This window comes from Atractosteus spatula, chromosome 4 (genome assembly GCF_055471065.1).
Source record: "Atractosteus spatula isolate fAtrSpa1 chromosome 4, fAtrSpa1.hap1, whole genome shotgun sequence".
Taxonomy (NCBI): domain Eukaryota; kingdom Metazoa; phylum Chordata; class Actinopteri; order Semionotiformes; family Lepisosteidae; genus Atractosteus; species Atractosteus spatula.
Genome location: NC_142709.1, coordinates 57,301,309 through 57,327,299, shown reverse-complemented (window position 1 = coordinate 57,327,299; position 25,991 = coordinate 57,301,309). Strand labels below are relative to the sequence as shown.

Sequence of the window (25,991 nt, the reverse complement as noted above, 5' to 3'; positions counted from 1 at the left end):
CTACCATGACAACAGGACAGCAGAGGGATAAATGTTCCCGAAAGCTTTTACTGTAATAAATCTTTCAAGTATCTTCCAGACAAAGCAAATGGTTTCTCAGAGAGACCGAGATAAGCCGTAGACGTCTTCCTGGACTTGGGACATCCTGGTAGTCAGTTCAGCAGGCAGTGCAGCATGAGAAAAATTCGCGACCACTGTTCAATATGAAAATAAAACACTGCGTGCGACTTTTGCCGATTAGATACCACTGCACAGCAAGTTCTGAAGAAAATGGATTCCTAGTTTTAGCAGATCCTAATGGTTTGGATGAAAGCCCATGTCCTCCCTGCACATTTCAACCAGCGCTGCCAAAAAGCAGGTTGGATTATCAGTGTCCTCTGCACATGCTGCACTGCGAAACAGTTCTTTAGGAACGAAAGCAGCTTCTCAAGGATAAAGTTCCAATCCTTCCTCAGGATTGAAAGCAGAAGGCATAGGTTTGCTTTCCCCCCCCCCCTGTGTGGGCTCATCAAATCCATATGTCTGCCAGAACAATGCCTCAGTCAAGAAATGCAAACCTTGAGAATTACCCTTGAAGAGTCTGATTTTGGTGGCGAGGTTAAAAAAAAAACTCCAAACTAGATAGCACTTAAAGGAACAATTTCTAGAATGCCATAGCAACAAGCTGTAACAGAACAAAGGAAGTGTTGAAAGGAGGGTCTAGCAGAGCCAGCCTTGAGTGAGGAGGGGGCCCTATAAAGCCCATGTGCAAACAAAATAAAAACAGGGAGGGACAAGTCCACGTTGAAGTCTTGCCTCTAACAAAGGGATGGTGCAATGCTGTAAAGCACCTTTGAAAATCCCGATTCAAGCAGGACTTTCATCCTGCTTCGCAGCAGCACACCGAACAGTGGCACTGCACAGCATGTGCAGGGCTGGCAGCCCACAGTCACGTTTTGCTAATGCTCTCACGTTGCACATACAGACAGCAAGACCGAACCCTGAAGTGCCAGACAGCCAATTGGGCCGTCAGCGAGACGCTCCATCTCGTCTACCTGCAGCGCCACTGGCTGCGCTGACAGGCTGAGAGCCAATGGGAAGGCAGCTGTTATGTAAATAATTCAACCCAGGCGGGGCAGGCAGCAATTGGTGGGCCGGCTGCTGGTCTGGTAGCCAATGGGCACACAGCAGTGTGGAGAGGACCTCCAGGGAAGAGGCAGCAGAGCAGCGCAGTCCCAGCCCCATCCTGCTGACTCAATGTAACACAGACCAGGGGGGGAAAAGCCTCCCAGCACTCCCACTCCAGATGCAACTCTGAACAGGCATCAGCTGAGGGCCTGCTGGAACTGTTCGAGTGGAGGTCTCTGCGCCGCAGCACAAGACCGGTTAATACTAAAACTCAATTTAGACATTGCTTCAGTCCCCATGTTCCACGAGTTTCCTCATCCTGCCTTCAGCACATTCAGCTCTCTCTACTTTTGCTGCTGGCTGTGAAGTCGAGGAAAAGCACGTCCTGCGTTGCCCCCAGACACAAGCAGCCAGAAATACCGCAGTAAGCCGGCACTGCGCTTAAACACTCAACGCACTGCAATACAGCCCCCCCCCAGTACAAACACCTAGACCACGTTCCCCCCCCCCCCCCAACATCACACCTCCAGCCAAGACAAAAGGCTTCAAGGCCTGGCTTTGTGAGACTTTCTAGGTCTTCTTAAATACTGGCAAGGATTACAGACTGTTAGAGGACTGAACCAGGCATTCCTGCCTAAACTCGTTTAGAGCTCACATGGTTGGCTTGTTTAATTCCGAGTTTGGGTGCCTGACAATCAAAAACGTTCGGTACGCTGGTCAAATCACAGCTGCCCGCCCTCCTCATCTCACTTTCCTCCCATAGCCCAGAGACCCCTCATCCCCGAGATGTCCACAGATTCCCAGACAGGGGGGGGACCCACAAAGAGCAGAAGGACTCAAGGGAAAACTCCAGCAACGCCCAGCACCCCAAGCAGCTACGCTCAATAATAAACAGACCCGATTCCAAGAGAAGATCTAAGCACGAAGGCCGGCATGGACCTGTCAGTTTCCAGCGAGTCAGCACCAGAACCTCAATCAGCCAGATCCGCTGCTCAGGCTGAACAGCAGCTACGGGCACACTCACCTGCACCTTGGGTAAGTGGTACTTGCTGCAGTCCTTGGGCTGCTGCGCGTCCCTGCAGGAAACTCCCCTGTACCCAGGGCTCGGGAGCACATAGTCCTTTCCCAGCTCAAGGTCTTTCATAGTCTCTTGCCAACAGCCCAGACCTGCGGACAGTTCTCAGGGACACTGCAAGGAAAAACAGATACCACAGCACATAATCATTAAGCACTTTCCCTTCTCTATAAAGATGCCTTTCAGCTTCCCACAGGACACTCTCGGCAGTTCTCAGGGTCAAGGCCTGATAAAGATAAATTAGTCAGAACCCCATGACCCATCACGGAAAAAAAACAAACCAACTTAACCGTAAGAGGGATACCAGAAGGTAAAGCCTTTAACTAGAGACTACTGGTGTTCGCCCCTGCAAAACATATTGAATTAGCTCGTCTCTACGAATAGGAATCTTAAGGCGGCTGCCTTTTACAATGATCCCAGTGCCGCGATCTTGAGCGTTTCTTCCCCAAATATATCCAGGCGGACCGTTTCTGCGAAATGGCGAGAGGCAGCCGTGAGACACCACTGTCCCAGGACGGTGTCCCCTCTTCCGCACCCCTGCTGTCTCAGTCCTAACAGAGACTCCCCACGGTCTCTTCCAACATCCTTCACTGGACGGGAAGCGTGCCGTTTTAAGCCAGTTAGGTACTGGAGACGAGAGACCCGGATGAGCTGTTAGTTAGCCGGTACAAGTTCCCCAACTTGCCTTGATCCTTTTACTAGCTCACCGCTATCGAGAACGGGGCTAGCCCCACACTGACAACCGGGGTGTACAGAGCTCCCCAGCATCACCGAGACCTGCTTCCTTTCACGACGGCTACACGGAGAACAGGTCCGTTCCCACAAGGAAGAAACGAGCAGAAAATGCCGCCCCACAACGAGTAATGAATAATAACCCCAGCCCCCACACCCTCTCTTCCGAGAACCGGAGATATTCAGTCCCCCGGCTTTCATCTGAAACCAACAGGTCCGCGGTATGAAACCTGCACATCGACGTCTTCGTGCGGATTCAAGTTTTCAGCTATTTCATTGTCATCCGTGGTAACGGCTACTTTTAATATTTAATTTCAGTTCTAGTATTGAACATTGGTGCATAACGTTAAAAGCCTATAAAACGATATAATTGGGCAAACTAACGGCGTTATTAAGTTAAAATTTAGCGTCAGTTTCATAATGATCATATTGATACGATGAAAATCAGGTCGTCATACTCCTGCTCATTAAAATCAAGATATCCACCATGACGAAGCCAAAACAGGAAACATAACCACACATACGTAAGTGTAGTTTAAAAAAAAGTATAGTTATATAACGGTGTACAGTGAACTACATGTAATGTTAGCAATTGCTTTGTTAAGTACAATAAAGCATACGATAAATTCATATCAATAAAGAATATGACTGAAGCATCCGGGGGCTTTATATTTCCGATGTACCGCAAATCGCTTCCCAGTCGGATTTTTATCCAAAACAGTTTTTCTTTTGACAATATATGTTTTTTAATTTTGATCTTTAATAACCGTCGTTCAATGAACCAGAAGACTTTCAATGCAAACATAAATTCCAGATTATCAATTTTTATCCCCCACCCGCCGCAGCCTAGCAACAGATACCTGCTCTTCTGCCTTCCAACGCAGATCCCAGATCATCTACCACAGCCAAAACAAACGCCTTATAAAGGAGCTGCCGAGACCTATTGAGCCGATAAGACTCTTCGGGAAATGTAGTTCACTAAAAACCCCGCTCACTACGAATCCGTGGAGCAAGACCTAAAAGAAAAACTACAACTCCCGCAAAACCCTTCGATCAAGACAAGGGTGTGGTTAAGTGTAAACGTCATCAGCGTTACGGGCACGCGAGGTCCGAGTCGTGCTCGCTCCTTCAGCTAGAAAAGTCTTCAGAATAAAGACCGCGTGCACGCGAGTGCGGGGTCGAGCGGTATTTTTTTTTACCTTTTGCGTGAATGAATACAGCATTTTATTTATATAAAATAAATGTACATATTCTAAAGGTATTCGTCCGAAAAACATATCATCATATTACAACAATTACGCAGAAAAAAATTATGTTTTCCTGTGCAATTTTCTGTGTTGTCGGTTACGTACTTTTCAACATTTATATTTCTGAAATACACTTAATAACGTATAAATAATTAGCCTTTTAGTATATGAGGTTGTGTTAATTTGCTTGACATCTTGATTAACAGTCCTGAAGATGTCAGCGCTTGGCAAATAAAATGTCGTTAGTCCACCTTTGACGAGGCGATTTAATTTCGCGATTACTCTCCACTAAAAAAGCATTAAGAGCTCGTTAATTGTCCGTACCCTAAAACAGAGAAGCCTCTGCTGACAATCAGTTAACATGGTTAAAGGTGTTTTACTTCGGTGTTTGCGTAAATGTTTCATAGGGGCTATTTTTGTGCTTGTAATGAGGTAGCAAAAATGCATATTAAAATTAATTCTGAAGACGAATCTATCTAAAGCGTCATTCGCTATTGTGTTACTTTAGATAGGTATAAAAGAAAATCACTTTTTATTAGCAATTAAGACAAAATTGCATGTCCGTTACAATTGTTTCTTTGCAATGATGATATGCCAGTTACATTTCTCGTCACACGTCACGTATGATCAAATGTTCCATCTTCTGAACAGTCTTCACAGCGGAATCACTGAAACAGGCGACTGAATTCGCTTCCTTCGGGCACAGAGAAAGAACGGGTTTAACGACACGCTGGCAGGACGGCTTGAACGCTGTTATTTGCGGTGAAAATGACCTATGAATCGAAACAGAGGGAAGAGGCCTGCGGCCTGCCTTCCGCCGAGGTGCCGTAAAGGTAGTAGCAGCGCTGCTGCTGCAGCTGCGCCTCAGATCGCAGATGGGCGGCCTGCGCGCGCCGGCCCGGCTGCGCATTGTCGTGCACGGAGCTGGGAGCCGAGGGCCGCAGTCTCGCCGCCGCAGAGACTCGGTACTTTTCCACTCACTGCGGCGCCTCCTGCTCTTCCACAGGCGGAACAGAGCGCTGGAGGACTAGGCCGCCGAGCTGCTGCACACCTATAAATCTATACTTGCAAAATATGTTTCTAACAGAACCAACGACACAGCTTTATTTCTGTTTAATATCAGTTACGGTACTATACATATTAAATAGTATCGTATAGTGCTTTAGAAAAAATAGACTGCAAGGAAAAAATGTTCATCTGTAGTTCAATTGACTTGAACCGAACTGCAGATGAACATTTTTCATGTTAGCACTTGCTAACATGATGCTCCACAACTTGCTAACTTTCATGTTAGCAGTTACTAGGTTTGCCACAGTTCGAAGACCTACAGCAGCAAGGGTGCCTATCTTGTGTATTCTTATGATTAGAAAAATATTTAAAACACTTAAGTGTGTATTTGAGTGAGTATGTAGTTACAGAATAGGAACAGCTGTTGTGCAGAAATATTACTGCAAAATAAAATGGTTAAGGCCAATGTTAGACTACAACTGGATGTGGAATATAGTAGATAGATAAGACTTTATTGATCCCAAGTGAAATTGAGGTGTTACAGCAGCCCAGCCCAAGACAAGCAAAAACAGACATCAGAGTAGACTAAAAATTAAAATATGTACAGTAATACAAAATAAATATAAAATAGGTGTGTGCAAAATATGCTCCTAGTCACTGTAAAAATAAAATAAAATGTGCAAAGTGTGCATAGGTATATACCGATTGAGTGTCCAAAAAGTACAATAGTGCAACATGCTGTCCATAGACGAGCAGATGAAGGGATAGCAGTCCTAGCCTAGGGCAGTGTTAAACATCCCGACAGCCGCCCTGATAGTAACACCCTGACAGTAACGCCTATATATAACTTTGCTAATTAATTTTAAGCCCCCAGTTATAATCCTCAATTACACAAGGATTGCAAAAATGAAGTTACTTAATTGATACACTTTGAAAATGTGTGAAACTACACAATAATGTAATTCTCCCCCAATATAACTGGGTTATCTGCCCACAGTAGCTGAAGAGAGCCCCCTAGTGGACAACGACTTCACTGCAGTTCTGAAACGACAAGCCAAGGCCTCCAAACGTGAGTTTAACATAATAATTGCTTACACTTATATAGGGCTTTTCTGGACACTCCACTCAAAGCGCTTTACAAGTAATAGGGACTCCCCTCCCCCACCACCAATGTGCAGCATCCACCTGGATGATGCGACGGCAGCCATAGTGCGCCAGAACGCTCACCACACACCAGCTATCAGTGGGGAGGAGAGCAGAGTAATGAAGCCAATTCATATAGGGGGATTATTAGGAGGCCATGATTGGTAAGGGCTAATGGGAAATTTGGCCAGGACGCTGGGGTTACACCCCTACTCTTTTCGAGAAACGCCCTGGGATTTTTAATGACCACAGAGTCAAGACCTCGGTTTTACATCTCATCCGAAGGACGGCGCCTGTTTACAGTATAGTGTCCCCGTCACTATACTGGGGCATTAGGACCCACATGGACCGCAGGGTAAGCGCCCCCTGCTGGCCCCACTAACACCTCTTCCAGGTGTTATACATAAAATACACGGGAAGTCCATTCTTCACCAGTCCAGAGGCTGGAATCCATTAGGTCCTTAAAACCAGAAATAGCTTCAGATTTCTGGGTAAGCAATGACCTGGTGAAATCTGAACCTTTGCCACAGGCCTTGGGATTGTACATAATTTTCAAAGGCCTGCTGGTTTTGTTGTCCTTCCAGGACCAAGACAGGGGAATGCTGTGACAGACTCTGATTAAAAAACTGGAGCTGCTGAGTTCCTGGGTTACTGTAAGATTTTAGTCATCTGAAGTACTCCTAATTAGCATGTAAATGGCTCTTACAAAAACCAGAATAACCTTCATATCTTACTCCTAAACAAGTCCATCTCAACCAAGACACTCCCCGAGTCAGGCAAGGAGAAATCTGAAAAGTTATTTCGGTTGTTGCAGTTAAATCCTTCATAATGCTGCTGGCATCTCCCTGCAACAAAAGTCAAATGTAACAGAAATGTCTGCGCATCAGAAACCTGGTGAAAACATCCACTGCTCACTTCTGACAGTGAACACCTTTTTTCAGTCATATCGGACAATCCCTTTTGTTCAAGTGTCTAAAAACTTTCCACTGCTTTTCAGTGTTATGGGAGAAAACTGCACCAAACGTGCCTTTTTATGAATGCTTATAGTGGTCAAAAAATAAAAATGCTCTCTAATAAACATGGGCAAATTGGATAAATCAGGATTTTATGTTCCAAAGCTCTAGTCCCACTGGGGGGTGTGAATTTCATGTTACCTCATTGATTCAGTGATTTAAACAAGTGTTTCATCGAGTTTCCCAGCTTTCCCAGCTTCCCAGGGAAAGCTTTCCCAGCCAAGTCTTCTGCACCTCATTAGAGACACCACAGCAGAGCTAACCCGTGGTCTACCTCAGAGAATTACAAAGAACTAGAGGCAAAATCAGGAAAAAAAGCGAGAATCAAACATCAGGCACTCTGTCCAAAACAGAAATAAGGCCAAGCCACCGCCATCTTAACCAAGATGCAAGATACAAGCCCGGTTTGTAACAGATACTGTATCTCGAGAAACCCAGTAAAATGAAACTGCAGGTGTAAAAGGAAGCCACGGAAAATCAGCCCCACAATTGATAGTGATGCCCCTGCTTGTCTAAGACAGCCCCAGTCTACGGGCACACAGATACATTCCTCGAGGAAGTGCTCTCTACTGCAGCTTCTCAGCACATCAGACCTGCACAGCAGCAGACAGCTCCTTCAGAAAGAAACACTGCAGACACCACTTGATTTGGACCAGTCCTTTTATTGTATGTACACAACCACAGCACATTACACCCGTGATGGATACAGCATCTGCAAGAGAAGGAAAGGGATTAACAGTGACAGTGCAGTGTGATGCCGCAGGTCTTGGAGCTACATGGGGGAAGTACAGCTGTCAAGCAGGAAGAAGATGGCTGCCTGCGACAGGTGAGCTGCATGTTGGTCAAATGCTTTAGCAAACTTGCCTTACAGTGTCCAATTACTGTAAATTACAGCTGCTTAACCAACAGCCCATGCAATCCATTTTAATAACATACTCATCTCCAATCATGTCCCTAATTGATTATTTAAAGGATTAATATAATAACAGTGGAGGTCGCCAGAAAGACTGGCTGGAAAAATTTTAAGCAACAAAATCTACACTTCTTTCTCACTCACCCTGCGTTACAGTGGTATTACCGGGAAGAGGTGGGTGCATGGAAAGGGACAGGCAGAAAAGGGGAGAATCTGAGTCTGATGTCATTTCAGATGGGCGACAGAATGACAACACAAAGTTAAGGAGCGATGAAGGAGGCTGACCAGTGTATAAGTGACCGCAGCTTTGGAAGGAGGGATGAAGAGGGTGTCGTTCACCCTCCCTCCTGTAGCTCACCCGGTGGTTGTAATGATGAAGAGGCGAGAGACAGACGCAAGTAAGAGCACAGCAAAGGCTGGACACTCACCACTCTGATCCTGTGCCCAATGGCCTTGGCGGGCAGGTTGCTGCTGAACTTGGCGCGGATCATGCCGCTGTTTCCGTGAGCGCGCATCACCTTGCCCCAGATCACGCGCGTCTTGCTGGGCTTGCCACCAGGAGTCACTGTGTTCCTTGAGACAGAGGGAGAGCGAGAGAAGCCTCGGTCAAACAGCAATTATTCAGGCAGCTCCAAAACTGCAGATATCTTCAAACACGTAATGAAAACGAGCACAGACATAATCAAGCAAACGTGACCCCCGCTAACACAAAACTATATAAGCTACAACTCTTTAATTTGAATGAGCAACGGAGGGTGTATGAAGTGATCTGAAGACAGTGACAGGAAAGAGAGAAGAGCTGTGAGGGACAGCGAGAAGGCTAATGTCAATCTTGATAAAAAAGGCATCTGTTTCTATGCAAACGATAATCTGATAACAAGGGAACAAAAGCCAACCCACCACTAAATGCAGCTACACATCCCCTAACTAACGGTCTTTGACAGAAATGATTTTATTCTTTATTTGAAAGCTGCTCTTCCTTGCTGCCTGTAATCAGTCATATTCAATACACCACAATTCTGTGTGACACAGGGCTATAAACAAAAACAAGAACCATATTTTAAGCAAGAGAAAAAAGGCAGTTTGCAAGGGAAACTGCACTGACACACAAACACATTCAATGAAAAATTTAGTACTGGCCCTGTCTACGAAACAGTGGTAAGTAAATTAAATGTTAAATGTTAATTGCATTATTACACATCCCTTATATGTCAGGAACACCTATTCCTTTAATATTTAATGCCTTTTTTGCAATAACAAGTGGCAGGCAAGATGATCAAGTGCCTGCAGGTACAGAGACAAGACAGTTCTACATGCAGATGTGTATTACCGAGCTGCTAGCAGTATGCCACATATGTAAATAAGTTTAACCTTCTCCAATTATTAAACACATCATACAGATAAAAAAATCTTAACACTGTTCCAGCTGTGCTTTGTTTCAACAACGCCAGTTCAATCCTCCTGAAACAGACGCCAGACACAAAATCTGTGTTTGCTGCTGCACTTAGAGGGCCAGCAGGACTTGGCAGCACATCCACTTCAAGTCCAGCAGCAAAAAAACAAATATGGACGATGCCATAAAACTATAGAGCATAGCAGCACCATAACTGTGTTTGGTTTTTCAGAACAGATCTCTAAACAAAGAAGCATGTTTCCTGTTACCAAATGCCTAAACCTTACCGTCCACTAACTGGATTCAATAACTGAAACTGGAAGACTGGAAATCTGTCTGCTTAAAGAAAACGAAATAGAGAGCACTAAAGCAGCTGGACGAGGCCTTCTATATACAACATATATACACACATGAGGACTTCCCACTATCCACTAGTAAATGTGGACCCAGGTTGGGGAACTGGCTTAAGAGAGCTTATCGGCTTCTCTCTGCAACACTGAAATGGCATACCAAGAAGAAACTTCACAGGCGCACCCAGTTTAACACTGGCGTGCCGGCAGCGTCGGACTCACTTCTTGGCCTTGTAGACATAGGCGCAGCGCTTGCCCAGGTAGAACTCGGTCTCCTCGCGCGTGTACACACCCTCGATCTTCAGCAGCGCCGTGTGCTCGCGCTGGTTCCGGAGGCCTCGCTTGTACCCTGTGAAGATCGCCTTGCACCACAGTCTGGGGGGGAAAGAGACCAAGAGCTCTTGTCAGAAGACAATCACAGCCCCAACAAGAGACTGTCCACCCTGCAGCACGATCCACACTCTTCATTGCCCCTTGCAGACACTGTTTGCATATTTTTTTAATTGTATTAGATAAGATCACGGTTTTGATACAAACTAGGTATCTTAAGTGAAGAGCCAACTGGCAGAGGTCACTACTGACTGCAAGGAGAAAAGACAGCACTCTGATCCGTGTCAGGTTTTTAACTGCAGCCTCCTATACAAAGTGGGAAAGCGATGCTTATCGCACAGTACTGCTGAAGGATAAGCAATCTAGGAACTGAAGACTGAACCTGAAATCACTGCACTGCATTGCAGTGGCCAAGCTAGGGACACCAGAATCACTTACCGAAGGAGTAATTAGCAACCAAAGGCTCCCACTTGGATATTAAACTTCACATCTACTTTCTTCAAATACTTGAATCTGCATTGCACTTTTCATCCTATTTTGCATATAGCAGGGGATCTATTTCATCCATCAACTGAGACAGCTGCAACTTTCTGCAACCCCACCTCACTGTAGATCAGGTGGAAAAGTCAGAAGAGCATGTGGAAGTTAAAAATCACTGAAATGCATCACACCGGGTAATACAGGCAATCACTCAATTCAGAACTGAGCTCTGCTTGTGTGTAAAATAGCCTGCTGTTTTAAAGGGTATATCCCAAGAAATAAAGCACATTGGAGAAGTGTTAGTTTAAACCAGAGATAACCCACCAGTTTGCCACAGTACAGTACCGATCAAACACAAACCCTTCTGCTTCCAAAAAGAACTGATTCTGTTCCTGTTACACTCCCACTGCAGGAAGGTCGATTTTTTAATGTATTATTCAGCAATGCTCACTAATAAAAAGGCAGCTCCAAGAATACCTGATTAGTGAAAAACAAAGGACTCACCTTCCTGGCATTGTGAAGCTTGAGTATTCAGTCACAGCCAAGCCTGGAGATGGACAGGGAGCACATAATCAGCACACAATACAAACATGTTATTCTAAAACACAAGGAGCTATACACAGATGACCACTTCTAGGTACGAAAGTTACTTTGGGGGAAAAAACAACACAACCCAGCTAAGAGAGCTGGACCACGGCTGAGGATTTTAGCTCTACATCACCGTAACGCACACTGTATCAATAGTGACAGCTCCTGTGGGAAATCGCAAAGAACATCGGTTTTCTTTGAACACGTACACATTTGCACGAGGAAACACTATCTACGCGAAACACATGTAAATTACTTCAAAAGACACTCATGCTGAAGGTTCAAGGTCCGGGCAACACTGTGCACTTTCACGATTCTACCTATCTGAGCTGTGAGGGACATGTAACTGTGCTTGGAAAAACTGGAACAAGTTTAGCCATGATATTACATTTATGAAAAGGGCCTGACCGCCACAGTTCCGGTTAGACACAATCGGAAGCAAATAAGGTATCGGAGTCGGCAGTCGAGATACGAGAATTCATACATGCACCCAAAACAGCAGCAACCGGGGACGTATATGATTTCGGGGTACAAATACCGTGTATATGACTACACACTGGATAACAGCTCCCACCATTAACACTCACTGACCATACAGCAAAACTTTAGTCAGCAAGGCAGAAATGAATAAAGCCACCATTTTATAAGAAAGATAAATGGTTTCTAATTTTAAAAATCACACCAGGGTTTTGACAGTTACAGGGATCGGAGACATTCTTGTATTTTTAAATGGGAATCCAATGAATAAAATTGAGTTTGAACGGCCGAGGCTCAGCTCCTGCGAAGCCGGGGCATTTTCATTTCACCCGAGGGATTCCAAGCTAAATCCACTGAGTATCTCTGCCATCTTCAGCTCAAAGGCTACGGCACTGGTAAAACAAGCCGTATAAGACTCACGGCTGTTTAAGAGAAGTAATATTATAGTTACTATACTTTTAAAAACTATTTAAAAACCGGTTGATTCTAAACGCTGTTTATCTCTCTCACCTGTACTGATATCCAAGATGGAGGAAAAAGGGGGGTCCTTAGGGCATGCTGGGAAATCAACACCATCGTCGCACGAGTCGTGACTGAAACAGCGCCTGACTAGAAATGTGCTTTTAAAAGACGTACACTAGTTTCTTAAAAACATTTTTTCATTTTAAAAAATCTCAGAAAATATTTAAGTTCCATATGTCCTAAACTAAGCATTCGCTTTGCGTTTACAATTTGTTGTAACAGGCAATTTTATAGACTAGCCTTTTTACTTCGCTTCCTTGCATTTGTTACTCAGAAACAAAATAAAGTTTCTTGTCCACTAAAATAAACTAAACATTAAGCTTAAAATATATAATTGTATTTACTAATTTAACATAAACATAAAAAGTACATACAACTGTTAAGCTTGCTCACCACGGTTGTGCGGTTGCCATGGTGATCGGTGTCAACATCGAGCAATTTTCACGAGTTGGAAAAGTAACCTGACTGAAACGGTGATTAATCTTTGCGACAGTATTATTATTTTGTCTTTGAAGTTTTAGGAAAGTTATTGATCGGCAGTTACAGACATCTATTTTAACATATCGGATGGATTCATTTCATTTTTCTTTCAGCAGAATTTCGATTTTGAGATTGGTAGAAATTGGTAACCTATTTGAAAGTGTTAAAAGACTCTATTTGAAGTCGCTAATGGGGAATGGGAAGTATCTATTGGACCTGCAATGCTTACTGACCTTTCCAGCGTGCACACTGTTAATATTACAACTTTGATTAGATTCCGGTTTTTAGTGCCGAGTGGGCTTTAGACGGGACGCCCTGAGACAAACTGTACTGTCAGTTACATTGATATTGACTTTGTCAGTCACACCGACTGTACAGTATTAACGTATAATATCATTCAATCTGAGTTTACAGTATCTGCGTAAGTGACAACATCATTGAAGCAAACTGCATAATTGTACAATCTGCACACAGATCATTTGTACTTAGTTCTCAGTTGCATTTGCAGTGCACACGATGTCTCTCCAGTCGTATGTGGAGCAAATCCGGCTGTGCACGGTTCTAGAAGACGGCGCAGATCAGCTGGCCGTGCTGGGTCACATCATGCCTGCCACGTACGAGGGGCGGCCTGACGCTGGCTTGGTACTCTCTCACCCACAAGTTTGTATCTGTCTCAATGTGTCATGTCTGTCAATGCGTCTCTCGGTGTGTCTCGATGTGTTTTCCTTTCTGACATGTTGTCTTCGTGTACCAATATACAGTATGTCTCAGAACCTGTAACCATTGTGTGAGTCATTGTGTGAGTCTCTCAGATTATGCTAGGTCAGGTGTCTCAGTTTCTCTCTCTAGCTTTATGTTGTTCTTTATGTTGTCTAGGTGTCTCAGTGTGTTTGTCTATCAGATTGTGTCTGCTCACTTTGGGCAGGTGTTGCAGCAGCAGGGGCAGAGCTGTATTTCACGGAGATGATGTAATTGCAGTTGCAGGAGAGGGCAAAGCTGGCACAGGTCACAGGGGCGCTGCAGAGGACCAAGGTGGAGCTGAGCCGCATGCTTGAGCACGACCCCCTGACCCCCGAGCACCTGGTCAAAGTGCAAAGAGACAGGTCAGTTTTGCAGTGAATGGGCTCTCTCTCTCCTGCTGTCCTACTGTCTCTCTAATTCCTCTCAATTTCTGGCTCTCTAGCTCTGCAAAAATCCCACATGCGTTACGGAATTGCATATAACCATAATCCACTGACCTACTCCTCTGCGCGGCATTCCTGTAGGTCAGAAGTCTGACAAATACAAATAAAAAATATATATGATAAAATGTTGAAATGGCAATTTATTTTTGACCCTTCCCAATCTGTTATTGACAGTTGTGAATGAATGTGGCACACACCATTTGATATGCTCTCTATCCCATCTAGATGTGCTGCTTGCAAGCTCTCTAGTGCCTTACAGGAGTACTGGCACTGATTGAACAAACATTATGACTCTCATTGATGGTGCTGTAGGGTCTCCTGCTCGGCCAGCTCAAACCCACCGAATGCTACTGGCATCTAGCATGCTGGGAATCCAGGCATTGAAGAAAATCAAGATTCTAGCCCGAATTGTATTGGATACAGGACTTAATCTATGATTCAGGATGGTGTTTTTGCAATTAAGCCACCTGTGAGATGAAATTAAAGTTAAATTTAAACATTGAACAATCAAATCCCTTTGCTTCTCTCTCCCTTTTCTTTCCTTACTGTAATTGTCTGTCCGTCTCCATCTCACTCCTCTCTCTGCCTTTTGCTCTCTGTCCCTCTTTCTCCTCTCTCTGTCTTTCTGTTCCTGTCTCAGGCAGTTTGCAGCACAGGTGATCTCCGATGCCCTGGCTGAGCTGCAGGAAAAGGGCACATTCCAGAGCTTGCTTTTGGCTGTCCAAGCAGAAAAGGAGAGGAAGGCACACCTCCATGACATCATAGTGAGGTCAGCCTCTCAGTTCTAGTCTTCAGCAAGCTTTGGTCTCAGTACCAGGCAAAGTGGACATCGGACATTGACAATGACTTCGTGTGGGCGTGTCTGCATGCGCTTTTTGGCAGGGAAGAGGAGGGCAGACGCAGAACCAGAGCTCTGCAGAGACAGCTTTTGGATATCCGCAAAGAGAAAGAGCTTGAGCTGCAGGTATAAAAACACATTCCAATGAGTGACATACACTATTACAGTATAATAACTCAAACATGCCCTTGCAAGGATGTACCATATTATAGTGTAATAACATGGGCATGCCATCATTACATACAGTAATAGCTATGCTTTATAACTTATCTGCTCTGTGTCTGACATGTCTCTCTCTCTCCTCACCCCTCACCCCCAGAAGCGAGAGGAGATGATCGCCCACATGAAGGACCAGCTGCAGGAGATGAAGGCCAAAACTGGGCTGGAGGGGAAGTATGTGAAGAGCAGCGCGGAGCTGCAGGTGTACCAGGGCCAGAAGGTCAATGGACATGCTGAGCAGCAACTGCAGGAGCAGATTCAGGTCTGCGCACAGTGCGTGTGGGTCTTGGCGTGTGCATGTGTCAGTGTGTCGGTCAGAAGATTAATACAGTCACTGCTCCAACAGATCCGGTAGCAGCTAATCACAACGTGTTCTTATCCGAACACAGTGAAGGAGTCAAAAAAAAAGACCAACACAGTGCTGAAATACAAAGTCATTGTCAAACAGACAGTAACCCCCTTTGTTCTGGTGTTAGCGGCTGCAGGATAAGATTGACCAGGAGACCCGCGTTCACATTGAGATGGAGAGCTTCCTGAAGGAACACCAGAGCGTGAGTGTCCTGTGTCTTTATACAGTGCCTTTCACGCTCACTCACACCGACTACTGCATTAGTCCCTGTCTCCTAGCTGATCTTTTCCAAGTTCTTGAAGCCCTTTCCTCCAGAGCTAACCCCCAGTCTCACAGAGGAGCTTGCATACCCAGACACTGCAGTCCTTCTTAGGGAATGAAACTACAAGCTCACAAGACATATGTGATGACATAAAGAAACAGTTTTTGCTGTAACCTTGATACCTTTTCATGCTAAAAACAAGTGTTTTTGACACTTGGAACTTCCTGATTGCACTATACAGGAATTTGAAGATGAGTGCTGGACAGATCTTTGGTTTGAAAGCTTATTGATAAAACAGTCAAGAGTTGGGTGCTGACAAGCTGCACTGTGTATGAAGCAATAAGAATGGATTTTCTGTGAATGTGACAGTGCAGCTGAATGGCAGGTTTAAGTATGATGTGAGGTTGGACTGGGCGTATCCTGGTGTGCCTTGCAGAGACTGGAGGAGAAGCTAGAGGTGTGGATGGAGCGGTACGAGAGAGACATGGAGGCCAAACAGCAGGAGCTCAACCTGCTGAAAAGCAACAAGACCAGCAACCTGACCCGCCTGCAGGAGCTCGCCAAGCAGGTACACACTACATACATACTACACACTGTAGACGTAGAAGCTACATACAGCACTGTACATACTGTAGATGTAGACTGGACACTCTACAGAAACATGTACCCATTACTGATGCACTATAGAAACACTACACACTAGAAAAACACTACATACTTCACATTTAACATACAGTCTTCACCACAAACTATCTATATACAAATTACACAAAAATACAGCAAAAGAGAAACACAGCATACTATTCACACCACTATAAACTGCAGATACACATGACACGCTGTAAATATACACACTAATATCTACATGATACATTCACAAAACCTGAGGCAGGAGTTCAGCAAATCCTATAACTCTCCTGCAGGATTCTCTGAGTTTGAAGAGTTTGAAGGAGTCCTACAGGGCTACTGCAGTAAACCATGAAGATGTCAAGCCCTGAACACCACTTCTGGGTTGTTTTGAAAGGAGTTCACACTAGAAGCATCTTGACTATACAATGTAGACACTGTGCACACTGACCTGGCTGTGTGTGTGTCAGTACAGGGAGTGTGAGCAAGTGGTGATCGAGGACCGTGTGGAGAAAGAGAAAGCTCGGAAACAGAGGGAGCAAGAGGAGACGGAGCACAGGGCTGCAGTCAAGGTCGGTACACATTTCACACCACCTTTCACTTTAATGCCACATAAGGTAACAGCACTCTCTGAGAACAGTAATACCACTGTGATTAAATTAATACTTCACTGATCACATTAATAGCACTGCGATGAAACTGATCTCACTCTGTATTCTTACCCAGTGTTTTTATTACTGTCTCCCTAGGTATCCGTATCTGTCTTTCTAATACCTCTCTCTCTAGGTATTAACATGCTTCCTTCTCTATATGAATGCCACTCTGCAGATCCAGTCATGGTGGCGTGGCACACTGGTGCGGCGGGGTCTGGGCCCCTTCCAGAAGGGCAAAAAGGGGAAGGGCAAGGAGAAGGGTAGAGGCAAGAAGAAGAGTAAGAAGAAGTGAGGAGGACGACGAGGACAAGGACTAAGGAGACGCCAGGCATGCCCACTGTGGTTCATCTCACTCCAGGGGAGGATGTGTGTGTGTGGGGGGGCATAAAGCATTGCTGTTCACTGAGAGTCAAAATTAAAACTGCACTAATACATCTTCATTTCCCTGGTCTGTGTGTGGGCAGATGGTCACTGATTGCAGTGCACAGTGTGTCACATTAAGCCCTGAATTGCCTGGATAAGAAAACAACAGTGGGAATAGGCGAATTCCCAGATTTACTGGATGTTTGTTACTGCTGCTGGCACACACCTGTATTATAATTGGGAAGCCAGGTACATCAGCAGAATTCACAGGATATGTAATTCAAGAAGTACAAGAAGAACTGCAAGCAAAGTTCACAAAATATTAAGACCAAGAAAAAGGCCAGAGGCATTCATCGCATTGGGGGTTAAAATAGTTTTTTCAGCACTATAACAGCAAGAAACAATGAAGGATGAAGTGATTTGGGATACTTTATGGAAAACAAATTGTAAAGAACAAACAACATTCCTGGAAAATGTTCTAAATTATATGTACTTTTAATATTCATGATCTGTATTCTGGCATTATGAGTAAAGTACTTTTTTTGGTGAAAAAGATGACAAATGATACCAAATTGGAAGAGATTAGTAAACACTGCTGAAGATGCAAATGCAATTTAAAATGACTTGACAAAATCTGTATCTTGGCAAACACCTGGCACATTTAATGTAGTGAAGGAGAGTACAAATAAAAGCTCCTTTCATTTATATAGTGCTTTTCATGCCAAAAGATCTTGTAATGCTTTACAGAAAGGCTAAAAAAGTAATAGAATGTTAGCATGGTGAAAGTGCCCTTTTTTAACTAGGGATATTGCATTGCAATTGTAAAGTGCACTAGTAATACATGATTTTAGAATATTTTTGTAGAATTTAGTCACCATTACACTTGCTCCTGAATCAGAGAAGAATGATCAAATACATTCCCAGGCTCAAAGGAATGTTCCAGAGAACTCAATTTTTTTTATCATGAAAATAGAAGACCATGAGGGAAAGTGATTCATGCATTCAAAACTCTCCATGGCATTACCCACAATACCCAGCCGTGGTGTCAATATAGCTAAATTAGGTCTTTACTTTGATATGTTCTAATGATGTGTACATGAGTTCTTATGATAATTCTGTGATTAGGTTTGAATGTGACAGACAGACTGACACTGTCAGTGCACCTAGCGAGAGGAAGATCAGCTTCAGAGGTCACAGTCTGATGTGGGCTTGTAACACAGCAGGATGCTGGAGGGTCAGATCCCCAGAACCTGAAAGAAAGCATCACGGGACAAACCTCTACATAGGCTTGGAAAACTTATTTTATTTCTTTTTAAATTACACTGAATATTAATTTCAAAAGTCATAAAAATGTTTTCGACTGGTTATATACTTATGTTTTTTTTCTCTAAATTCTAAAAAAACTCAAAATAACCAAAGGGGATTTTAAAATAACATAATATATATAATAAGCAGTACATACTTGTAAACGTATGGAATGTATTTATTTACTGTACAGAGTCACGCAGGGGACGAGCCCTGCACCAGGGACATCGCATGATCACCAACCTCACACCCAGATTAGCTAAAACAGCTGAAAATATATATACAGGAAGAAAATAACATTTAGAACAATAATAGGAAGAGATGACAGCTGTAACATCCCTTTTTAAAAACCCTGCCAATTAAAAAGGTAATAAATGGTTAAAAACTGTAATTCTTGCAAAATTTAAACACTTGAAAAGACTTGCTCTGCCTGGACAGCGGTGTTCCCATTAACACAGAGGAACCTGGGTGGGGTGGGGTGGAGCACACATGATCTGTGAGTTACACATGCATGATTCCCAACATGTATGTGGTTGAGCCACAAACACAAAAAAGCCCATTTGTGTTACTGGCCATTCCTCCCAGGTCATTCACAAGTCCTACCTGTCTTGTGCACAGCGAACGAACTTAGACTAGAAAGTAGACACCGTTTCAATGATAAAAATTGCCAACAATTTGCTGTAAACTTTTGGTTGCAGCCTTGACATGGCAACAAAGTGAGAAAGTCAGCCTGTTGCAGTAATGTCTGTGGAGACAAGTCAGCATATGGGTCAGTAACAAGTTTCATCTGAGCAGCCAGCACATGCACATACGCTGATCTCATCTTCGTGCTGTCACGTGTCAGATCTTTAACAGCTCTGTAAACATTCATTCATTTTTTTTAAATGACGAAAGTTTATATACATTGCATATTCAAAATTGAAAACCAGAGTTCTCTTTAAAGACAGAGACTCTGAGAACTCTGTCTTTAACTTTAAAGACAAGTCTCGCTTATCTGGTTTCCACTAGTCAGAACAAAGTGAGTCTGGTTCGGACTTGTGGACACCTCAGGCAGCCCTGAGGTCCTACAGGGTTCCCCACATGCAAACATGCAACCACCCTGAGACCCCCCACCTGAGAGTGGGTGGTGACAGTCACTAGGTATCCTAAAGGACTCCCTTTAGAAAGTCTTGAATCAACACATCTTAGAGCTGGGGAGAAGATGGCTGCCCTGTGCTCTTGCAACAACAGCAGGCTAGACGTGCACCTACCGACGCTGGTTCAGGATTTCAAATGAATATAAAATCCAGTTTAAGTGCTCCCTGTATTTTTCCCTTCATCTCCAGGGATTGTCTGATCCTGATTTCACTCCCTGGAGCTGTGGGACATCCTAATGCCAAGATCAGGAAGGGAAAATGAAAGCTTAATTTTAAAAAAAATAACCGTGCTGGATTTGCTTTGTGTTTCAAACAGTGAGCTCTGTGCAGAAGTCTGTATCCCCCTCTCACCCCAGGGTTACCTAGCTGGGTAAGGGGGGGAAAACCCAGCAGGTACAAACCTTTGCAAAGCAAAGGAGCATGGTCATTAGGAAAGGCTGGCTTCCTTTTTAAATGCAGCCACCATTAGTATCATGAGCTGCAGCAGTAACTGTTCAATGCAGTGGTCACTCCATAGTGCTGCCGTTATTGCAAAGTACTAACCTTCCCCTGTGGTCCTGCACCTCTGTAGCTCCTAAAGAAGCTAGGGTCTGTGCGGTGATGTAACCCCATCGTTGTGTCAGTCCTGCAATAGTGTCTTTAGCTCTATGTGAAGGGTTACTTGCTGGCTGAGCGTGAGAACTGCAACTCATCTCAAAAGCCAGTAATCTCACAGCTAGCAGCAGAGGGAACTACATGAATGTAATAGAATACAAAAACCCTAGAATATAAAGAATACCCACCAACCCATATCCCCTACAACACACAAGGCACTGATCACTAGAAAATACTTTAAAATAATGTTAATCTTAATATAATACAAAAAACAACAGTGCCAAAAGTCATCCTTGAGAGAGAGAGTGGGGGAGCGAGCAGAGAGATGTGGTGTAAATATAAAGATAAAACCGTATCGTAAAGGGACTAACTGGGCCTCCCTCCCTTCTGTTCTCTCACCCTCTCTCTCCTTTTACAGTTCCATCTCCGTTAGCATCTGTCTGTCCACCCTGGCGCAGGTCACACAGACAAGAGTGGAGCCTCCACATCCCCTCTATCGCTCAGCAGGAGGTGTCAGGCAATCCCCCCATCTGCTGTACCTCTCTGGCTGTGTAGCTGCAGGACCAGAGACTCTGCAGGGTGGCGGGGCAGCAGGGGTGTGCCGTAAGGGGAATTTGGTGCCTCTCTGTTCCAGTCTTGGGGGTGTCAGTGTGAGTCCGGCAGAAGTGAGGGAGGGGTGTGTTGCCGTCAGTCTCTCTAGGTTCATGAGTTGGGCTGATCGGGGTCGGCAGGGAGGAAGTCCTAGATGGGTGAGGTGGGGGGATGTTTCGGGGGGGCCAGCTCCAACAATGCTTGGACTGTTCCAGCCACCTGGGCCAAACCACGCTCCTCCAGGATGTGCAGTGGCAGACACAGCTGGGCCTACAGACAGACACAGGAGGGACAGACCCACACAAAACAGGCAGAGAAACAGGGGCACACATGGGAAAGACAACACAGGAGCACAGGCACACGCAGAGAAGGACAGACACAGACAGATGCACAGGGTGATGGGATGGGGATAGGGAACAAAAATTAAACAGAAAAAACAAAACAAAATGCCAGGTCAATGGATAAATAAAAGTTAAAACAACAATAACAAAAGCTGCAAAAAGTGAATCAACTCTAATGGAAATGAAAGAAATTATATGGAAAAAGAGGAAGGAGTAGGGGTGAAGCCAGCTGCTCAGCCCTGAGCCACTTCAGGGTGCTCATGTCAGATGAGGCCAGGCCATCACTCAGCCCATATAATACTGGTTGTGATTTCTAACTGGAGCCCCAACTCATCACTACGTGCATCATGTTAAAATACAGGCCTACAATCCTATCACAGGGGGCTGAAGTAGAGGTGCAGTAGAACAATTGGAAACAAATAAACAGCACAGTAATTCTGTTTTGGTAGATTCCCTTACTGCTCAATAGAATAGGCCTGAGTTTAAGTCTGTGCCCAGAGCTTAGGGTGGCAGCCTAGGGTTAGCATAAAGAAAGAAGAATGCAGGAAGAGGGATGAAAAAACAGCAGGAGTGAAGAGAAATCAAGTCAGTGTCACAAACCAGAATTCAGCCAGGCAGAGTTTGAGAGGTCAGAGAGCCTGTAGGCATTGTGTTTATGAACTGCATCAGTGTTGGACCCCTAACAGTATGTGAAAAACAGATGCTGCGAGAATCAGATTTGATTTGATTTTTTTATTTTTATTTTTTTAGGAAAAAGGGCAGAGCCCTGGGAAGAGAGACTGTTAGGTAAACCTTACACAGGAGAAGAGGCACATAGTAGAGAACCAGAGGCACACAGACAGATGGACAGGTCAAGATTATGACAAGCATAAACAGAACAAGCAGTCAGTGACACAGAGGGAAAGGGTATGTAAGCCTATTTAATCCATTTACCTCCCTCTGTTTTTCACACACACACTGCAACACTGTTTCACTGGACCTGTCTGACACACTCTCGCTTGCAGCGCAATCAAACTCATTCCCTGATTTCTTCATTTAGTTAAAAAAAAACGCTGCACATCATAACTGTGAAGATACGTTGCACATTCTATAGCAGGCATACTGTGAGCACACCAGTGTGTTAGTGGAATCAACGTGTGCACAGAGTCAAAGTTTGGGAGTCATATAAGCAGTGTGTAGTGGTCAAGGGGCATTGGGGACTGTCAGCTCTCTGCTGGTCAGGGTCTGACCCCCTGTATCACTGTGGAGAGGAAGGGCAGAAGAGAGCTGGTTGGTGGTCAGGTTTGAGGCAGCTAGCAGGGCCTCTTCTCCAAACAACTTTCTGAACGCCCAAAAGGAGAAATACCAGTACAACATGCACCTGCAAGACTTCTCACTCACAGAGACTCACAAGAAGAAATAAAGAAATAAAACTGAACAGGTCTTCGCAGAAGAATCCACACTGGTATTTGCTCCCACATAAAAAATCTGTTGGAGAGCAGCTGACCTTCTTTGAGAAAACACTGCCAGTCCTCTGTGCACAGCAGTGTCCTGAACTGACCAGCACCCCAGCTGCATTTACACACGATAAGGCACAGGGGGCAGCAGGGAGCGGGTGACAGGGGCCGCAGGGAGAACACTACTTGTGAAAAGTCTCCACACACCAAAGCCAGGGACTGGGGCCTGGGAAATATTACTATTTCCATCATCCTTCTTAGGGAAAATAGTGATAACAGTCAACGAGAAGATCTGCCACTTCAAAACAAACACTCCCAAAATTAGTGCAATTCTCTTATTTTCGAGAACACTTCCAAAACTGCTTTTTTGTAAAATACCAGCCTTCCTCTTTGAATGTCTGTCAGGCACAAGATGCACAAGGCTGAGTTTCCAGACACTTGTGTGTGCAGCGGAGCAGTCTGCCCAGAGGTCTGGAAGAGGTTTGTGACTAGATGCTGCTCTTTGCATCACGGCGCTCTTTCTAGCTCGCAAAAACATCACCCAGTTGAGTCCCACAGATGGAGTCTCCAAAGAGCTAGAGGCTAGCAAAAGATTCAGCAAGTGCAGGCAGGTCAAATAATTCACACCACATGTCAATGGCATCAGTGCCCTTCTATAAATCTTTCTGAAACCTTGTCTTGAACAAGAATGGGAAAGCGTGATCCATCAGTGCAAAGGAATAAAGGTACAAGACATATTATAGCTGAGTAACAAGGGACCAGAAGAGTCTTAGTGTCCTGTTTCAGTTAGGAGTGTTGTAAATACTGTCACCCTGACGGTGCTGGTTGCTGCGATTGCTGGGGGTCAGGGTTCACCATAATAGTGACAAGAAGAGAGACAGAGAAGAGTGACAGCAGTGGTCCCGTCAAAGCACAGTCCAACTTGTGGTGGGGGCTACAGGGTTGCCTTTTCAGGATGGGACAGGCTGTAGTGTAGGCCAGGCAGAGTTCACGGGAGACTGCAGATGTGCACAGGGGTTGAATGGGGGCGTTTTCAGTATGGTATATGTGTGATGTGTCTTTGTGTGGTGGTTTGAAAGACATAATCTAATACAGTATATCTAAGGTGCATAAAACTGGAATGGGTGCACAGCTGTTTGTGCAAATAGAGGTGTCTGCATTAGGCGCAGTGCTATACAAATATGTTTATCTCTCCCCACAAGTCTAATTTGTTGTGCTTGTAACAGATCCTGTCTGAGGACATGATACTAGGATGCCGTGTGCTCAGTGCACAGGGAAACAGTCTCATGGAAGGAGTCTTGGGGACACATTTTCATGTTTGCCTGTATCGGCACTCTGTAACTGAATGAGGGTCAGGAGGTCCACACACTACTTGTGAAACTCCAAAAAGACATTAGGATGGAACCGTTTTTTTTTTTAAAAGTGCACATAAAACAAGTGAGAGTGAATGCTATATGCCCATGAATGCCCTCTGCTTTAAAACTTCAGGCTGCGATGGGCCATACACAAGCTATGTGTTATGCTTGAGAAAAATCCCTTACTTTCCAGCCTGTGTCTGTGTGTCCACCTGCTGGGCAGGAATGATGCATGATTGGCTTTTGTGCTTTGTGCTTGCCTGATTTCTAGACAAGTAAGAATGTGTGTGTGCGCAACTGTGCATATCGTGCACATATACCGTGTGACAGAGCACAGTGCGTGCCAGTTCAGAAGCGTGGCACCAGGTGGCAGTAGAGGGCACACAGCAGCGACATGACGGAGAGGTAGAAGAGGGCAAAGCAGGCCAGCTGGCCAGGGGGGGCTGCTGAGGGGGGTGTGCTGAGAGACAGAAGAGCCTCTAGTGTATGATACACGCAGCCCCCCTCACCTCCCAACACTGCACCCACCGAGCACAGTTGTTCCTGGCCCACAGAGGAAGGAGAGAGAGTGGGTGTGAGAGAACAGGAGTGGAAGGGAGAAATGGGATGAGAGATGGAATATTCACACATGTTGGTAGGGATGATGAAGAATGACAATTTGGAAAAGATGGGAGAGGATGAAGAGGAGGAGAGATAAGAGTGGCAGAATCAGACAAAATCAGGGCAGCAGAGAAAACACAGGGACAGGAAAGGGGGGAAAAAGTGAGAGAGGGTCCGGGACAGACAGAGCAGAGCAGAGAGGGTGAGACAGTAAGAGGGAGGAATGGAGAAAGACAGAGCAGGTGAGATGGAGAATGAAGTAAAAAGGAGGAGGAAGAAAAGGGGTTAGAGAAGGGGAGAGAGAAAGAGAGAAAGCCTGTTAGTAGCATACAGCAGGCCACGGTTAATACAATAAATCTCTATATTCACTACAACTACAAGAGTCAAACAGTGTTGGTATACAGACCTGTCACGTACACGTACACACTCAATCAACATATTTCATTTCAGACCTTCGCAAGTCTGGATGTGTACTACAGAATCAACAACTGCCAGCGCAGGGTCTCTGACAACAGGACCTGACCTGTAATGTCTGTGTTCATCGCATCAGTGCCTGTCAGTCAGGCAGTGTGTTTGCCAGTTTCAGTGTCTGTCAGTCAGATCAAGTGTGAATCTGTCAGTCAGCTATCAGTCAGGAGGTGTGTCTGGTTCGTCAGCCAGGGAGAGCATCTGTTCCTCTTTGCCCTTACCTGTGGCACTCCAATCCTCCGACACGCTTCTAAGAAGTTTTCGACGTTCCGCCGACACTTCGCCATTGTCAGTTTGGGCTGCAGAGTCAGAGACAGGCATTTTGACAAGGTTACACAGAGGCTGGCAAAGACAACGCAGGTGGAGAGACAGGGCAAGATGTGTAGAGGTGGAGAGCAGGAGATGGTCACAGCAAAGAGCCAGAAAAACTGATGATGAGATGACAAAAAGAGAGGTCAGCTGACAGAGGAAACTGACCACATACTCCCAAAATGACAGACTTGCAAAGATGTTACTGGTGGACAAAGGCATGAACAGGTAGAAATGGAGACAAACAGATCTATGAGCAAATGACACTGGCTGCCAAGAAAGACAAAACTGATACACAGCCAGTTAGAAGGGCTGAAACGGACAGAAAGACTCTTAAGGAGACGGAAGTACTGACCACAGCAGGCGAGGGCACGTGGATACTGGGCACAGAACGAGGCCGGACATGGTTGGCCAGGTGGCAGAGCACCACGCCGTCCGTCAATGCTGCCCCCAGGTCGCTGGGCAGTGACACCTTCAGCCGGGACTCGATGCTCTGGGGGACA

General features: G+C 45.0%; 4 protein-coding genes across 14 annotated transcripts in view; 1 reads left to right on the top strand and 3 right to left on the bottom strand.

Annotated features, from left to right (window-relative positions):
- The window catches only part of abcc5 (ATP binding cassette subfamily C member 5), a 29,565-nt gene extending 25,754 nt beyond the window's left edge, over positions 1–3,811 (bottom strand). Inside the window, exons 1-2 of the mRNA XM_088913219.1 lie at positions 3,775–3,811; positions 2,132–2,296 (exon numbers count right to left, since the gene is read on the bottom strand). Of these exons, the coding sequence (XP_088769345.1) occupies positions 2,132–2,251 (120 nt within the window). The 5' untranslated portion in view covers positions 2,252–2,296; positions 3,775–3,811. The remainder of the gene's footprint in view (positions 1–2,131; positions 2,297–3,774) is intronic.
- A 4,156-nt stretch (positions 3,812–7,967) lies between these two features.
- rpl35a (ribosomal protein L35a) lies at positions 7,968–12,428 on the bottom strand. The gene is made up of 5 exons (XM_088913217.1): positions 12,367–12,428; positions 11,296–11,338; positions 10,204–10,356; positions 8,667–8,811; positions 7,968–8,037 (listed from the first exon to the last, which is right to left on the bottom strand). The coding sequence occupies exons 2-5, from the start codon at positions 11,304–11,306 to the stop codon at positions 8,014–8,016; spliced, it is 333 nt and encodes a 110-aa protein (XP_088769343.1). The 5' UTR covers positions 11,307–11,338; positions 12,367–12,428; the 3' UTR covers positions 7,968–8,013.
- Positions 12,429–13,374: 946 nt separating this feature from the next.
- On the top strand, positions 13,375–17,399 carry drc9 (dynein regulatory complex subunit 9). The gene is made up of 9 exons (XM_088913216.1): positions 13,375–13,500; positions 13,837–13,961; positions 14,683–14,811; positions 14,925–15,006; positions 15,200–15,361; positions 15,576–15,650; positions 16,147–16,278; positions 16,808–16,909; positions 17,166–17,399. Exons 1-9 carry the CDS (start codon positions 13,375–13,377, stop codon positions 17,280–17,282), a joined length of 1,050 nt encoding a protein of 349 aa, XP_088769342.1. The 3' UTR covers positions 17,283–17,399.
- Positions 17,400–18,636: 1,237 nt separating this feature from the next.
- Positions 18,637–25,991, bottom strand: part of lrch3 (leucine-rich repeats and calponin homology (CH) domain containing 3) — a 36,275-nt gene continuing 28,920 nt past the window's right edge. For 10 of the 11 annotated variants that reach the window (XM_088913211.1, XM_088913213.1, XM_088913205.1 and 7 more), the window contains 3 exons: positions 25,844–25,981; positions 25,401–25,478; positions 18,637–21,249 (listed from right to left, as the gene is read on the bottom strand). In XM_088913211.1, coding sequence (XP_088769337.1) covers positions 21,130–21,249; positions 25,401–25,478; positions 25,844–25,981 — 336 coding nt within the window. In that variant the 3' untranslated portion in view covers positions 18,637–21,129. Of the gene's footprint in view, positions 21,250–24,459; positions 24,655–25,400; positions 25,479–25,843; positions 25,982–25,991 lie in introns of those variants that run through there. The other variant, XM_088913215.1, reaches the window with a different exon arrangement.

Excerpts from the sequence above, each read along its gene's own strand:
- rpl35a (XM_088913217.1), bottom strand. Across the intron at positions 8,812-10,203 it reads TATGTCTACAAGGCCAAGAA|GAACACAGTGACTCCTGGTG; the intron begins GTGAGTCCGACG and ends CTCTGTCTCAAG. Across the intron at positions 8,038-8,666 it reads TTGGGCACAGGATCAGAGTG|ATGCTGTATCCATCACGGGT; the intron begins GTGAGTGTCCAG and ends CTTCTCTTGCAG.
- drc9 (XM_088913216.1), top strand. The coding sequence starts at position 13,375 with ATGTCTCTCCAGTCGTATGTGGAGCAAATCCGGCTGTGCACGGTTCTA. Across the intron at positions 15,651-16,146 it reads TCCTGAAGGAACACCAGAGC|AGACTGGAGGAGAAGCTAGA; the intron begins GTGAGTGTCCTG and ends TGTGCCTTGCAG. Across the intron at positions 16,910-17,165 it reads AGCACAGGGCTGCAGTCAAG|ATCCAGTCATGGTGGCGTGG; the intron begins GTCGGTACACAT and ends GCCACTCTGCAG.